Source organism: Tamandua tetradactyla, chromosome 7 (assembly GCF_023851605.1).
Source record: "Tamandua tetradactyla isolate mTamTet1 chromosome 7, mTamTet1.pri, whole genome shotgun sequence".
Taxonomy (NCBI): Eukaryota; Metazoa; Chordata; class Mammalia; order Pilosa; family Myrmecophagidae; genus Tamandua; species Tamandua tetradactyla.
Genome location: NC_135333.1, coordinates 19790969 through 19806466, shown reverse-complemented (window position 1 = coordinate 19806466; position 15498 = coordinate 19790969). Strand labels below are relative to the sequence as shown.

Genomic DNA, 15498 nt, shown 5'->3' with positions numbered 1-15498 from the left:
ATCACTCCTGCCCCTATCTCCACTGCTTCACGCACTTCAGAACTGGCTCTGTGGGAGACATAAAGATTGTTTTTGACATAGTTCTTTGTCTTTAAACAACACAGACTTTGGAATATCCTGCAGGTATGGCACTTGCCATAGTCCATCCTCATTTTGGAAAATTTTAAAAGCAACATCATGATACCCATAATTAAAATCACACAGGAAATACAGTCTCCCAAACAACTTTACATACACTGTCTGTCACATTTGTGACTCAGAAAGACCACATGAAGTAGACTTTTACCAATATACCCATTTTACCCATGAAGATACCGAAGCCCAAAGAGGCCAAGTGCTGACTGTGAGATCACTGACCTTTCCAGCACACTGCACACGCCTATGGCATGGCCGGTAAAGTTTTCAGAGAAGGCAGTGAGTCTCCTAAATTACTTTGAATTAGAAGACAGTGTATACTAATGAGTACTTAATCCTATGTTGACTATGAACATGATGAAGGAGAAAGAAACAGAGGAAAAGGTTACAAAGGCCTCATATAAACTAAAATATAAATCACAGAATATTCAAAATGTCCTCTATATTAGCGCATCTTGTATCTCTAAGGACCTCTGAGTCGTTTCCCAAATCTTAACAGTGTTTTCTTTACCTCCCAGCATTAGCAGGCAGCAACCAATTTTCTTTGCCTTGGCTCTGCAATCTGGGTCTCAGGATTTGCTGTCCCCAACAAAACCTTCTAGCCATTTTAAGCTACCGGCAGTTGGATTTTCCACTCAACATTGTTAAGAGATTAAACTGTTTATCTCATTACCATACACAGGCCTTTCCAGTTTCCTGCTAATAGATTCAGGTTAGAGAAGGATTACAGACGTGATCCTCCTCGAGCTCCTCTTCAGATCCGCCAGCATCCTTTCCTCTACAGTTAGGAAGCATATTTTATTAAATCCACTATTCAAATAGCTGACTTGTAAAAAGAAACCATTACACAGGTATGAATGTCAGAAGATTCGACAAACACCAGCGCCTCTACAACTATGGAAGAAGCACATAACAAGAGATCCTGCTGAATTATACATTTTAAGGCTCAGTCATCAATTGCCATAGAGAAAAACGAAAACAAATTGAGCTGAGCCTGGAAAGAATGTCAGTGAAACTGGAAAAACACTTGCTGGGAACTGCCTGGGGGTGCAGTGACCTCCCCTGCAATTGTCCAGGTCCCAAAAACACTCAGCATACCAAGAGAGATTGCAAGCTGGGCTTTGTGGATGGCGGGCCACCAAAAAACCAAATCTCACTGTCTGCAGGAGCTGAATACTCCCTGTGTGAATTAAATGCTAGGATTAGAAAATGTATTACAGAGTCTTCTTGGAAAAATGGTACAAAATGTTTATCCGTTTTGATTGAATGGTTGGGGGGGGCAGGGATAGGCAGGATGCAGAGATCTCTTTAAGAGGGGTGAAGAGAAAGAAATTGCTGTCAATGCTCAAAAACCTAAAGGCAAAAGTACCTCTTGCAAGCCTCCCCTCGATGCATTAAGGCCAACCTTATAAGTGTGAGCAAATGGACCACTCATCAGAGGGCTCTTCTTGGCCAAGAACGGGACCTGACCCTGTATCACTAATAAATGTTATCATCCCTGGGTTAGGCAAACTCTCATCTTAAGTCACCAGGTCAATCAAAATAACCTCAATGCCTTTGTTTGAGATGCAGTGTCATTTCATTTTCCCTTTCCATCCAGAATCTTACCGCAAAAGTAAAATACTAGAATAACAGGGCAACAGTGAGTTTCACAGGGGAGGGTTCTCTTTAGTTGAAAATTCACAACCACCACCCCAAGTTGAGAAGCTTTTCTATTTAATCAGAAATGGGGAATCAAAATTAAATCATTTTAATTTAAAATGCTCAAATTAAATCATACGTATATATGAATTACAGAAATTCATTCTGCTTGCCTACCGTCTGAAGCTCCTACTTTTTGCTTATTTTTACCATAAAATTTAATAGCAGGTTTGGAGCAAAATAGAAGTAAAAACTTCAAAAAATTAAAAAAATGTAGTATTGACTAGTGGGTTTGAAGGGATACCCTTTGGAAAGGGTTCAATCATTAAAGTGTTATCAAGTCAACAAAATGTCCAATAAAGCTCCACAGAGGGGGTAAGATCAGATTTCTAACGGTGAATTTAATGGAAATGTTGAGAAACAGACCAGACAAATTCGTAAAAAGTCTGCATGTTGGCTTACTAGTAAAATGACTATCACAAGTCATTTCTTATGAGGGAAAGCTTGGGAAGCCCTCCCTGCCGTAAAGTAAGAAACATCAGTGGTCTTCCCTGCACACACTGAAAAACTGGTCATTGTCTACCTCGTTCCTTGAGGCATGTAAACTCCCCACACAGCTTGCACTTTTGTTGATCAAGCTAATCACCAATGTCTCTAAATCTTAAAGTAATCCCCAGATTCCCCATCTGAACAAAAGAAAACTACTAGAAAACAGAGATATAAGGCCAACCTTACTCTAAATGTTCAATGAAATATGTTTGAGGAAATGGCTGTAGTTCCACAATAGCCTATGCAGTCACATGTACAGATCTTTGAAAAATTAATTCCATTCCAACCTTTATGGCTGAGGCAGAATCATTTTCCAGGATTGTACTGGGATTAAAGTAAAATTTAAACAAAATCGCAGGACTGTTACAGAGCACTTCTTTCAAGGAGTCCAACATATTTGCCAGATAGACATTGCCTCAACAGCATTCCCGATCTCTCCCAACCCCACCTCAACTAACATTTGTTGAGCCTCTACTATGTGCCAGGTGCTATACAAGGCACTTTGTTAAACATTACGTCATTGAAAATCTTACCACTCTGTGAGGTCAAAATTACACTCCCCTTGGTGAGGGACAAAAGTTAAGAGGAGGTTTAGATTTTCTATTTGTCAAGGGTGTGTTTATTGGTTTTCTGTCTCTTGGGAACAATGAAATTACCTAAAAGTGAGAATGTTGATGGACTGTGGACTTTGAGCCTTCTACATGATGCCCAATGAATGCAGGTGGCTGAAGGATGCACTGACAGAGAAGTAGATTGGCAAATGATGGTGTATACTTATGAACGAAGGTTGTGCTGCTACAAAAGGTACAATGTCGTGAGACATGCAATGATGTGAATGAGCATGTGGGACATTTGGTAGACAAAATAAGCCAGAAGCAAAAAACAACAATGGTATGGTCACCTTTAGAAAATGCTTATAAGGGGCATAGATTGTAAGCTTTTAGAGCAGACACATTAAGTCTGGAGTGGTGATTATTTCTGGATTTTGAGAGGCTGTTTTATATATATAATCTGATATTTAGAGTTAAGAACGAAGCTGAACAGGTTGGGGTTAAAGTAATTCAGAACATAGGGGTAAGGAAGAGAATATCTATATTTTAGAACCACACATACTCTTTGAGACCAATGAAAGAAAGGTTTATTTGATCTGAAATTTTCTGTAGTGCATAATCTAATTCAATGTATCTGTATAGCTCATTTGAACAACTGAAACACAGGAAGCACAGAATAAGAAAGAGGTCCTTTAATCCTGAATAGATTATTGTAATGCCTGGAAACATCCTCGAGTATATTAACCAGATAATCAAAAAGTATTGGCAAAGTCCCCTGAGGGAGGGGAGAAAGAATATGGAACTATTAAATCTCACCATCAAGGAATCCCCTGATACTGTCCCAAACTTTAGGGATACCCAAATCAATAGGCCCTGCCCTCGATCATAAGGTTTACTCTTGTGAAGCTTATGTAGGTAGCAGAGAAACTTAGACTACCTATAGGCATGCCTAAGAGTTACTTTTGGAGGACCTCTTTTGTTGCTCAGATGTGGTCTCAGTCTCTCTAAGCCCAACTCTGCAAGTGAAATCATTGCCCTCCTCTCTATGTGGGACATGACATCTAGGGGTGAAAGTCTCCCTGGTGACGTGGGAGATGACTCCCAGGGATGAATCCAGACCTGACACCATAGGATCAAAAATTACATCCTGACCAAAATGGGGAAAAGAAGTATAATTAATAAAGTATCAGAGGCAGAGAGAGTTCAAATGGAGTCAAGAAGCTACTCCGGAGGTTGCTCTTACAAAGGCTTTAAGTAGACCCTGCTACCTATCATAACCTGCCAACCCCCAATCAGGACCATTCCAGCCAATCCTAAAGAACACCTAGGGCAATATATAATATTTCACAAAGGTTCCAGGCACTAGAGTAACTTTCCAGAAACCTACAACCTGCAGATGGGTCCCTGGTGCAGGTAGGTCCTGAAACCTAGCCCAGCCTCTCCAGAACATCAGATAGTTCCATCTCCCTACCCCATATTAGTGACAGACCCTTCCAATAGCAAAAATTTAGAATTGCCATAGCCCAAACAACCCCAAAGAGAGGTAAGGAAAGATCAAAGGTGATGGTGGAATTATACACAGAAGAAAGGACTTAGGAAATGAATATGAATGCTGAATCATTAAATTGATATCTCTTTTAGTCACCAGTATTTTACAGTAGTTAGAAGTAAAAACCTAAAATTGTGAAATTGTAACCCATGTCAAAGCCTGAAATATGTTCTACAACTAATTGTGGTGCTATGCATTGAAATGTATAGTTTTTTTGTATTTATGTTATTGTTCATAAAAAAAGAAGGAAAAAGAAGTTAATTGTGATGATAAAAAAGTATTTAAGCATTCTAGCCTTCTAAATTCTGGAGCAGCTAGAAGGAAAAATATGAGCGGATAGTATGGTAGCCCGTGACAAACTCTGGGATCTGTCCTGTAACCACTTGTTGAAGAGTGCTTTGAAAACTATTGCTTTTTTTATTTCTTTTGTTTTGTATATATGTTATACTATACAATAAAAAAAGTTAAAAAAAAATTTACACTCCCCCTTTATTGCAGCATTGCAGGCGTTGTCCAAGGTAGTATATGTAAACCTGAATTGCATCCAGGTCTTCTAAACCCAAGCCCAGCACTCTTAACCCTAAGGCAACAAGAGTGCAGAATAAGCAACAAACTTATTCATTGTTCCTTTTCCCTTGCTTTGTTCTTCATCTTTTAGACAGTTTAATATTTCTTTCATGGGTAGATAATGCAACCGAGATATTTTCTCTCATTCATAAAGTCACTCACTCATTTAACAAACTTTTTAAAAGCACATACTATTTATACCCAAGGTGGATCTCCAAAGGTAAGGTGCTCACCCACTAATAAAGTTCTTCTTTCCTATTTTTCTTTTGTTTAATGAAGAATGTCTGCTTGGTTCCTACAATTGTATTGAACACTCTCTGACCTTGCTCTCTTCATCTGTGAAATGTAGACATTGGAGGTAATGGGCTGTAAAGCCTCTCCCAGATCTAAGATTCATATAATGCTAAATATTATAACTATAGTTATAGTTATACATTAACATGTATATGTTATATATATATATATATAACATATACATGTTAATGTATAACTATAACTATATATATATATAGTTCTTGTTATTGTTTAATAATAAGCACAGAGCCCTAACTTCCTAATGAGGTCACTTACATTCATGGTGTCTTATAGCCACGGAGACCCGAACTGTCTTTAAAATAACAGTTCGCTCCGGGAAAAAAGGACCAGGGCTGCTGTCTCCACCAGGAAGGTGGGAAGAATAGAGAGGAGGCACAGCAGAAGATGATGCGGCCTCTGGGGAGGCCACAGTGAGACTCCAGGTTGGTGGCCGCACTACACCAAGTCCAGCTGGTCTATAAGGCCACAGGTCAGATCAGTAGATTCTTCTGGACCTCCAAACTGCCCTCCACGCTCAGACGGACTAGACCCACAGACCCACTAGACCCACAGACTAGGTCTGAAGGAAAGCCATGGTGCTGGGTGTTTCTCTCATATCATTGAGCTGCTCTGAGTCATTGAGATCTGTGCCGACATCATTACTTGGTTCAGTAAGTCACAGGAGGGGCACACACTTTCGGCAAAGCAGGGCATACGTTCAGAAGAGAACATGGCTGTTGGCGCTCTAAAGAACTTTTCACATTACCAAAGAGTTCACAGTTTAGTTGGCAAAACAGTAAGCTCCCCCAATTCGTGAAAAGTACACCGTTCACAAAATACCAATTCTACTTTGTCAGGAAAAACCATTGCCAGGCATGCAAATCATGGAATTGAGAGTGAAATGTATATAACCCATGGACGCTGCTGGTTTATCACTTATTAACATTGATAGATCCATCACGATGATGGTGTGATCACATCACAATTTAGAGGAATTGCTGTATTAATTCCAAATCAGACTGATTACCTGAGTCTACAAAGCATGTTCTACCAAGATAAAAACTGCTTTCCATCAAATAGTTTAAAGTTTTACTTTTAGAGAACTAAGTTGAAACCTGACAAAATAAAATAAGCCTAAACAATGCTATCAATACTCCAAGGAATTTAAATAAATTACACAGAACTAATCTAATCTGTAACGACATTTAACAGGTGTGTGCCAACAAAATAAAAAAAAGTGACTTGGTAGCAATTTAGGACTTGAAAACAAAAGTTCTGAGTATGATTCAAGTAACCCCTTAAAAACATTTCTCTAAAAACATCAGTTGATTGATGTAGTAAGTTTTTCTTGTGAAACTTAAAGGCTAGGTGAGTCTGGAACTATATTTTTGCAATGACTAAAGATGTGCATGAAAAGTAGCAAGGTCAAGAAGCAACCTCTTTTAAATCATACCCCACCAGGATTTTAAGTTGGCTGAATTACTATTATCTTTGATAAACATGGTCTTTCAAGTGATATGTTGGCTCTGCATAGGTGAAGCTTCAGTTTCCAGAATGCATCTTTTACTTTTTAGGCCAACGTTCTAGTATTCTACCAGCACAGCCTTCTACTATCAGTGTAATGAACATCTCGAGTACAGTACTGATACTTTCTCTTGATGATGCTTTTTCAGTATAAAATTAAAAAGAACCATTCTCCAGGTAAAGAGATAGAAAACAGGCAGATCAATCAATTGGTCTCAAGTAAAAGCACAAAATTAAATGTACCCAGAGTTGTGGGCTCAGTGCCCAAGGTCCATTTGTAGACACTCTGGGTGAATACTTCACCTAACCAGTTTTGAACCAGTTACCTAGAACTGAATAGCCCCAGAGAGTTGGAACCAGATAGGCCCCCTGAGATCACAGTTATACAACTCACACATTTTAGGAGGAGGAAACTGAGCCAGAGAGGCAGAGATGATGAGTATGCCCTTGATTCCCTTTGCTTCTCTGGTTCTGGGTTTCCTTACCCCTAAACAATTAGAATAACACCCAAAACCTCATATAAATTTCTCAGGGTCTTCCAACTCTGGAAGCTGCAGCGGATTTGCCAGAAAGATCTTGAGAGAAGAGTGTCCCATCTTATGAAAACAATATGCAGCCTAAACTTACAACCTCATAAGTCTAGGCTTTCACCATTCTTATCCAGAAAAGATTTTCCTAGTTAAAAGTACTCACCACTAGATTCCCTTTTTTTAGGTGCCCCACTAAGACACTGAAATTTTAATATACTTTACCCAATCAAAATTTTTACATGCTTCGAAAACACATGAAACTACTTAAAACTGTTTGAATTTCCTTCTATGTATAGGAGTCCATCTTCCACAAAGAAATCTTAAAAAAATTAACTAGTTAATACAAACAAACAAAGGAAAACAAAATTCCAACAGTCCTTAAAAATTATTAAGCACCAGGAAGGTAAGGATTTTCTATCACAGTTTTTATATATCCCCCCAGTAATTAAGGCAGTATATTTTGTCCTATCAACTACCAACGTATAGTTCAATTTTGAAATAAACCTATATAATCTATTTTTTTAAGTAAGATGCATCCATATTTTAATACAGTATTTTAAACATGGGGTTTTCATGGCCTAGATACTCTTACATGGAATTAGAGAAATCTAAAGAAAGAACTGATTTTCAGTCTTTTCAAGGAACAAAAGAGAGAACACATTTTGTTCAGTGCATTTCAGTTGTTACTAAGTGTGAATGCTCCCAAACAGTAAGTGTGAGTGCTCCAAACAAAAAGTGTGAATGCTCTGGACAGACAGTTAAGCCATTACAAGCTAGGTATGCAATTCAAGTGTCTGATCCTTTTCATAAACAGATTTGCAGATGCAAAAACGTGGGACGTTGTAATTATACTTTGGGGGGTCAGACATATCAGGCTCCTCCAAAGCTACAGGCAAGGCCCAAAGCACTTTGCATGTTTCTGACGATGTCTTTGTATCTCCTACCCATGGAAGCAAATGAGGAGAGCTTGACTTCTCACCATAGTCCCTTCCAGTAAAGAGGCCTTTGCTGATTTGCATAACCTAAATGGTTAAGTAATTTTCAGAGCGCATCTCCAAACAACTTGCTTTTCACCTTATTTTTAAGTAGAGGGAGGTCTTCTGAATTCCCCATTTTATGACTCTGAAACTTATTAATTACTCCCAACAGTGATGAGTTTCAGGAAAGACCAAATAGCAGGACAGTTAAGAAAGAAGGCAGGTTTTGGGGCATCTTCTGGGCTGTCACCTGCTGCTCACACACAGCATCACACACAATCAATCCTCCCCGGCAGGAATGTGCCACAGGAGGCACAAAAGGTTTTAATCTGTGCGAAGGCGAGGCAACTTAAAAACTACTTTCTCAGAGTGGACCTGAGGGCTAAGGGTTGGTACGTGTGATTGGAAAGCTAAACATGCAATTTCAAAGCTACGGGAGAGTGCATGCCTGAGTGAATGTGGGTAGCGTGAGCATGTGTGACTGGCAGTGTGTCCACGTATAGTGTCAGCGGCACAGTCAGAAGCAGCAAAGCCCAGAGAAGAGCCAGCAGATTTGGTGCTGCAGGACCTCAGACAGCTCTGGCTCAGGTTTTAGCTATAAAATACCAAAAATCCAGTCAATCAAGACATCTGGGCTTCTGCAGACAAAATATTCAGGTAATTAAGTGATTTTTGGACTCAAGGAGCAGATGTTCTGGTGTCACAGAGATAAGGCTCCAGCATAACAATCTATACAAGAAGAAAACTTAGCTCACCATGCAAGCACTCAACCAAAAGCTCAAAAGTCCCTAGGATCCCATAATTTCCAGTTGGTTGCCCACTCCCACCCCCACCCCAAACACACACGCTCCCCATCAGCAGCACGTGATTCAGAGAGTGACGCTGGCAGGGGATTTTTTTTTTTCTTCCCTGGTTCTACTCTGTGGGTGTCTGAAAACCTGTTTAAAAGTGGAAGGTAAACCAGACAACACGCAGGCCTCATTTCAACCTCTGGATCTGTTAGCAAATTTGAGAACACTGCTTAACCCTCTGGTTTCTCAGCTGGCATCTCTCTGGTGAATGAATATATATATATATATATATATATATATATATCACCTGTCATTACTTATCTCCCTGTCAGCTCACTTCCTGTTAAAAACCCTTTTCAAACAACAAGACATACAAACTTTTTTGAAAACTGGCCAGAAGGAGCTTCTAATCCACCTTTAGAAAGGGCAAATGGAAAATTGGAAAAGAAGTTAAAGCAACTTTGGCTGGGACGCTACGTTTCTGGATTTAAAAAGCAAATTTGAGAAGAGGAGCAGAGGACCACCTCGTATTTACTAAACCTCTAATTGCTGGGCAAGAAGGCAGAGAAATCTGAGCCACGCCCTCAGTGAGAAGCATTTTCCAACCACCACCCCATCATCCTTGCCAGGTGGACCCACCCTCCTCTGAGCTGCTATGCCTGTTCCTGACACCAGGTACAAGGTGTCTGGGGCTCTTTCCTGGCCACAAAAGGCCAGGCTGATTGGGGCCAGATCCTGCATACACTTTTGTATCCCGATAATCAGCAACAATGAGAGTTTCAAGATAAGAAATGCCTAGTCTTCAAAAATGCAAACTGATTTCTGAAGAGTCCGAGAATAACATACTTTGGAGTCCAAAATATCTTACAGAAGGATGTAAAGTAAGAATGTAAAGCTCTCAGTCATTGCAGTGCAAGTTGTCAAGGTACAATAAATAGTATTTGATATTCAGGATGAAATTGGAAGGTGATCCACTATAATAAAATGTAGTCTTTCCCCCACGGTAGTAAAATTACCCCTTGCTAAAATGGTCAGAGTGGTATCACACTCAACTAGGAATTTCTCCCATACGCTCTGGAAAAGTGAAGAGAAAGTCCAGCCTTTCTCAGAAGTGTAGCTTCAACTTTTATATTTTCTGGAAGACACTCTGATACTCCTAAAATTAAAAACAGCCTAGAAGTGAGATTAACCATGCAACAAAAATGAAGTCATATCTACTGCCATAGCCACAACAAGATGTCAGTGTAATGAATCAAAACAGATGCACATGAAGACATATCTGAAATGTACCTGTAGAGGCTGACAAATATATCCATTTGGAATTACCCTCTTTAGAGATACCACCCAGGTGCCTATCTCAGGCAATTCAACCTTAACACAACATCTTGTGTTACTAAAGGAAGTGTCTGCTTAGCTCAAAGCATGATTTTCATTTTAATCCCTACATCAAACTGCACCTTAGTTACTCTGGCCCTACAGTGTCCTCACTTAACTTACTGAAGCTTGGTGTTTCTTCACCCAATAGATGGGCCACGACCACAGCTCTGGGTTTCAGGGCTCTGTCATAGAATCAGACCATTCATTTCCTGGCCTATTAGCAAAGATCCTTGTCAGTTCTCCTCCACCCAAGTAAACCATGGAATTCAGTATTTTCACCTAATCAGACAAAAGCTGACACTCAACAGCTCTGTTCACTATCTTGGGAGATTAATGAGTAAGTTTTTGGTGACACTCATAAATATCACCTTCTCAGGAAGTGACTATTGACCTCTAGGAGGGATCTTACAAAATTGTTTTTGAACACCTGCATAGAAAGAGCAGAAGTACAGACTCCCCGTCCTTCTCCAACCCAACTTACAAAGTGTATGGTATATGCCTCACACCTCCCCAGCAAACACACCTACAAAGAATTATAAGTTGCAACTGCTCCAGGGTCCAGAATAGAGTCCTCATAATTCAATAAAAAGTAAGAAAAAGAGAAAACACAAGGCAGCAAAGGGCTATTGAAAAAGCTGTGGAAAGATCTCGAGGCAAGACTTACCACTCTGGGTTTCTGCTGGTCGAGAGTGTGCAGGAAGGCTGAGTTGGGGTCCAGAGAACGCTCAGGGTCACTGGAGATGTCCTCCTCTGAGTCCTCATAGGATGAAGAGAAACCCGTGGAGGAAGCCGAGGAAGAGGACAGTTTCCTTAGGGGCAGGTTGCCCCGAGGGCTACCCTGTGCCTCCTCCAAGCCCCCATCCTCCTGGGTGCCCATGTCTGTAATGACGACAGCAGGTATATTGCTGGGACTACAGGTTTCCCTCAGAACAGATGTGTCCTTCTGATCAGAGGTCAGTAGCTGTGAGCTGGGGTGGGCATCTGTGTCCTGCGGCTGGTTCCCCCAAGTCCTCTCTGACTGTATGCCTATGCCACACGTCCAGGCCAGACCAGTTTCCTCCACGGGGCCCAGCCAAGCCCTGGAGCTACTGGACTGCATAGCCACCCTGTCCCCAGGAAGGCACTGAAGCTTTTTCAGATCTTTTGCCACTTCCCAGCAGGTCAAAGGCTCCAGCGTTTGACCAGAGGGAATTCTTGCCTCCACCTCCCTGGTTGTCTGCTGTGCTGTGTGTCTGCCCCCAAGCAAGCCAAGTGTCTGAGACCCTTCCTCCCCTCTGCTGGAGTCACGCCTTGGCCTCTGGACCATTGGAGTCCCACTCTGAGCCTCCTCCAGGCCTGTGGAGCAAAGGGGTCCTGGTCGCTGGGACCAGCTTGGGACCTCAGAGGGCGGCAAGCTTTGTGCATTCACAGTTGTCTCCTCCGGCCTTTCCTGAGCTTTAGGTGCTCTGGATCCCGTCATAGCACAAGGCAGATTTCTTTTCTCCACCTTCCCAGGGGGTTCCACACTGCCAGGCCTACCCGTCTCTGGGTCTGGGCTTGTTGTATCAGTTCCCAGAGGCCGTCTCTGCCTCTCCTCCGGGGCCTGGCGGGCATGCGCAGCCACCAGCTCACCGGCCCTCTTAGGTGGCTCAGCCAGGGCTGGGATGTGCAGGCGTTGTAACCCTGTGGATGTGGCCGCCACATCTGTGGCCAGTGCTGAGCCAACTCCCACCAGTGAGGGGGCCTGACAACTCCTAGCTCCGGACAGAGGAAGGAACCTCTCGTCAATTTCCACAGCCAGGGGCGAACTCCAGGAGTGAATGGCAAGGATCCCCTTCTCCAGCCCTCCTGAAGCTGCTGGACCCTGAGGCCCCCGGGATGCTGTTGTGGCGGCCGGGCCTGGGAAAAATGCCATTCCTCCCTTCCCCTTCGAAGGGCACAGGCTGGGCGAGCCCGCTCTCCTCTCAACGTCCACCTCTGAAGTCTTTGGACACTGCTCGCCCCAGGACTTTGTCCTCCTCTCCTCGCTGCGGGCACACTGGGCCAGGACTCCTGCAGGGGGCTGACTACTGCTGCGCGAGGGGCGCGGGGAGGGTGAGCGCGCCCTGCCCAGCCGCGGGCTTCGCGGCGCTGGAACCGCCGAGGTCTGCGCCTGGATGTGCGCCTCAAACATCCCCACTTTCTGGTTCACCTGCACGTTCTGCAACTCGCGCTGCAGGATCCGCAGCTTCCTCTTGGCCTCCTCTGGGCCTGGCGGGGAGAGGGTACCTGTGGCCACCACCTGCTGCCCGTCCCCTCTCAGGCGACCCGCCCAGCTCGGGCTGCCCATGTTGCTCCCGCTGCCGCTGAGGCTGCCGCTGCCGCTGCCGCTCCCGCTGCTGCTGTGGATCCTGCGCCGGCCGCTCCGCCAGCCTCCAGGGCTCCCGGGCTCCTCCGGCGACAGGGACTCGGCTGGGGGGAAGAGGAAGGAGGCCCCTCTCCCGGGGCTGAAAACGCTACCCGGGCTCAGCACAGCCCTCCCGGGGGCCGGGGGCGTCTCCCTGCCGCTGGGGCCCGCGCCGCCGCCGCTCGCGCTGGCGCTCTTCATGACCACCAAGCTATTGAGCGCATAGCAGTACACAGCCATAGTAGGCGGCCCGCCGCGCTGCTTGCCGCGGCTCGCGTTCCGGCCCCGCCGCGGGCGCCTCCTCCTCCCGCGACAAACCCGTCAGCCGCGGAGGCCCAGCGGCCACGGCTCTGAGCACCGATGGGGCGGCATGACCTGGGCACCGGAGTAGGGGCCTTTCCGCGGGCTCAGCCCCCTCCCAAAACTCCATAAACAGCTGCACCGACACGATCCGCTGTGGAGACACAAGGAGAAGAGTCAGGACCCTAAGAGGGCGGATGTCGGGGAAGAGGAGGAGCGAGGGCGGCGGGGTCCGCGGTCTAGCTCGCGGCGGGGGTGGGGGGGGGTACTGCGGGAACCCCAACTTGTCCGGGACCAGGTGTAGTCGGGTACCTCACATACGGGGATTACGCGGCTCAGCGTGAGCACATTCCGAGCCGGGCTCGGGCGCCAGCGCGATTGGGGTCGCCCGTTTCCCAGGTGGTCTCCCACCCCGACTCCAGGTCGTGAGGCGCTTTGAAGTCCCTTCAAACTCCAGATTCTAAGACTCGTCTCAGGACCCACCAGGACTGGTGGAGAAACGATGCAGAAGTACTTGATTCTAAGTGAGCTGTGCGCGGGGAGGGCTGATTACAACTGCTCTGCTCGGGGAATGAGGACGCGTCCTGCGCTCTCTGCGGGTCTCCTGGGCCACAAGCAAACACTGGTTATCTCCAGGCGCCCCCACCTCTGGACTTCAGGGACCCCCTCTCCACCCTTTCGGGGTTATCAGGGACTGGGTCCAAGAGAACCTAAGCAGGACCTGCCGCCCGCGTGCCCAAGCTTTGTCTTCCTGACCCTGGCCTTGGGGCTGTGTCCCTCAGCCTACGAATGCCTGGGCGGGCGCTGAGGCCGCGGCCGAGGCATTTTTCAATACTAATCTGGTCACCTGCCCCTAAACAAGCGTGTTTTCTGAGTGAGGGCACCCGGGGCCAAGCAGCTGCTCCTCCCCTCCACCGGATCGCGTAATCGCCGCCCCCCCCCCCCGATGCCCACCCCGGAGGTGTGTGTGTATGTATGTGTGTGTGTGTGTGTGTGTGTGTGTGTATGTATGTGTGTGTGTGTGTGTATGTGTGTGTGTGTGTGTGTGTGTGTGTGTGTGTGTGTGTGTGGCGCGCCTCTGTGGGCTCCCGGACCCCTGTGCACTCGGAAAGTCTCCGGCTGTGCGTGGCTGCAGCCCGGCGGGCCGGGCTTTGCAAAACTCCCCAGGGCGGGTGCCCTGAGCCCCGGGGGGCTGCTCAGCATCCCGGGCGGCGGATCCAACGCCAGCCGCGCCGCGGGCTGCGGGAGCCGGGTAGCCAGGAGCACCCGGGGAGGCGGCGCAGAGCCAGCCGCCCGGAAGGCGGGCGGGAGAAACGCCGACTGTCCTCTCGCTTCTTTCTCTCTACTTCTACTCCACGCCACCCTCCAAAATAAAACCCACTTCCCGGTCTCCTCAACCCACCTTTCTCCGATTCTTCACAACCCGGAACACCCAGATTCCGCTCCAGAGGGGGGAGTGAGAAGAAAGAGGGTTCAGAGGCGAGAGCCACGAAAAAGCCGCCAAACTTACCTGCTATGGATGAGGTTCCCGGGTTCTGTGCAGACTACATTGCCCAGGACGCAGACTTGTAGGGATGAGATGGCTTTAAAAGTAAAAAAGCACCAGAAATGATTTATTCACCAAACTATGACAGACAAAAAGAAAGAGGCATGCGAAAGGGGGCGGGGGGGGGGGGTGGGCGGCTCCTGGGCGCCAGAGGCCGAGCGATCCGGGCGGTGACGAAGCCGGCAGGCCCTGCACCCCCTACCCGACGATGCAGACACTACCCTTGTCAGTGTCTGCTCTGGGTTACTTTGCTGCTTGTCCAATGTGCGACTAAAAAAAAAAAAAAGTTGGGGGGAGGATGGGGGAGGAGGGAGAAAGGCGGGGGTTGGGGGAGGAAAGCAGGAAGGAAGTTGTGAGCCTGTCTGGGGTTGAACTCAGCGGAACAAGTTTTTCTTTTCTTCTTTTTTTTTTTTTTTTTTTTTTTTCTATTGCTTGGCAGAACCGAGGGAGGGAAACACACTTAAAAAAAAGTTTCCATTGTTAGCTAGCAAAAAAAAAAGCCTTTTAACTTCTGCGGGTTAAAGATATTTGATCCGTTTTCCACCCCTCGATCGAGGCTTGCTTATGTCTAGCTTTATAAAACTATTTTTGAAGATGTTTTTAATAAAATTTTGAATTTGCGTTTTAAACAAAATAATCTACGGGGACCTTTCTTAGCATTTAAAATGGGCTAAAATCCTATATTAACCGTTTGTCTTCCTGTACATAAATATGCAAACACAAAGATGGTACATTGTGGGCACCTCGTTGCAAAGTTGCAACTTTAAAAATGCAACACAATCGTAGTTTGAAAGATTGGATG

The 15498-nt window shown here is 45.5% G+C and overlaps 1 protein-coding gene across 3 annotated transcripts in view; it reads right to left on the bottom strand.

Annotated features, from left to right (window-relative positions):
* Window positions 1–14953, bottom strand: part of ITPKB (inositol-trisphosphate 3-kinase B) — a 108583-nt gene extending 93630 nt beyond the window's left edge. The window contains exons 1-2 of one of the 3 annotated variants that reach the window (XM_077168565.1): window positions 14661–14953; window positions 11150–13304 (exon numbers count right to left, since the gene is read on the bottom strand). In XM_077168565.1, coding sequence (XP_077024680.1) covers window positions 11150–13090 — 1941 coding nt within the window. In that variant the 5' untranslated portion in view covers window positions 13091–13304; window positions 14661–14953. The other 2 variants (XM_077168566.1, XM_077168567.1) reach the window with 2 other exon arrangements.
* Between the last annotated feature and the right edge of the window lie 545 nt (window positions 14954–15498).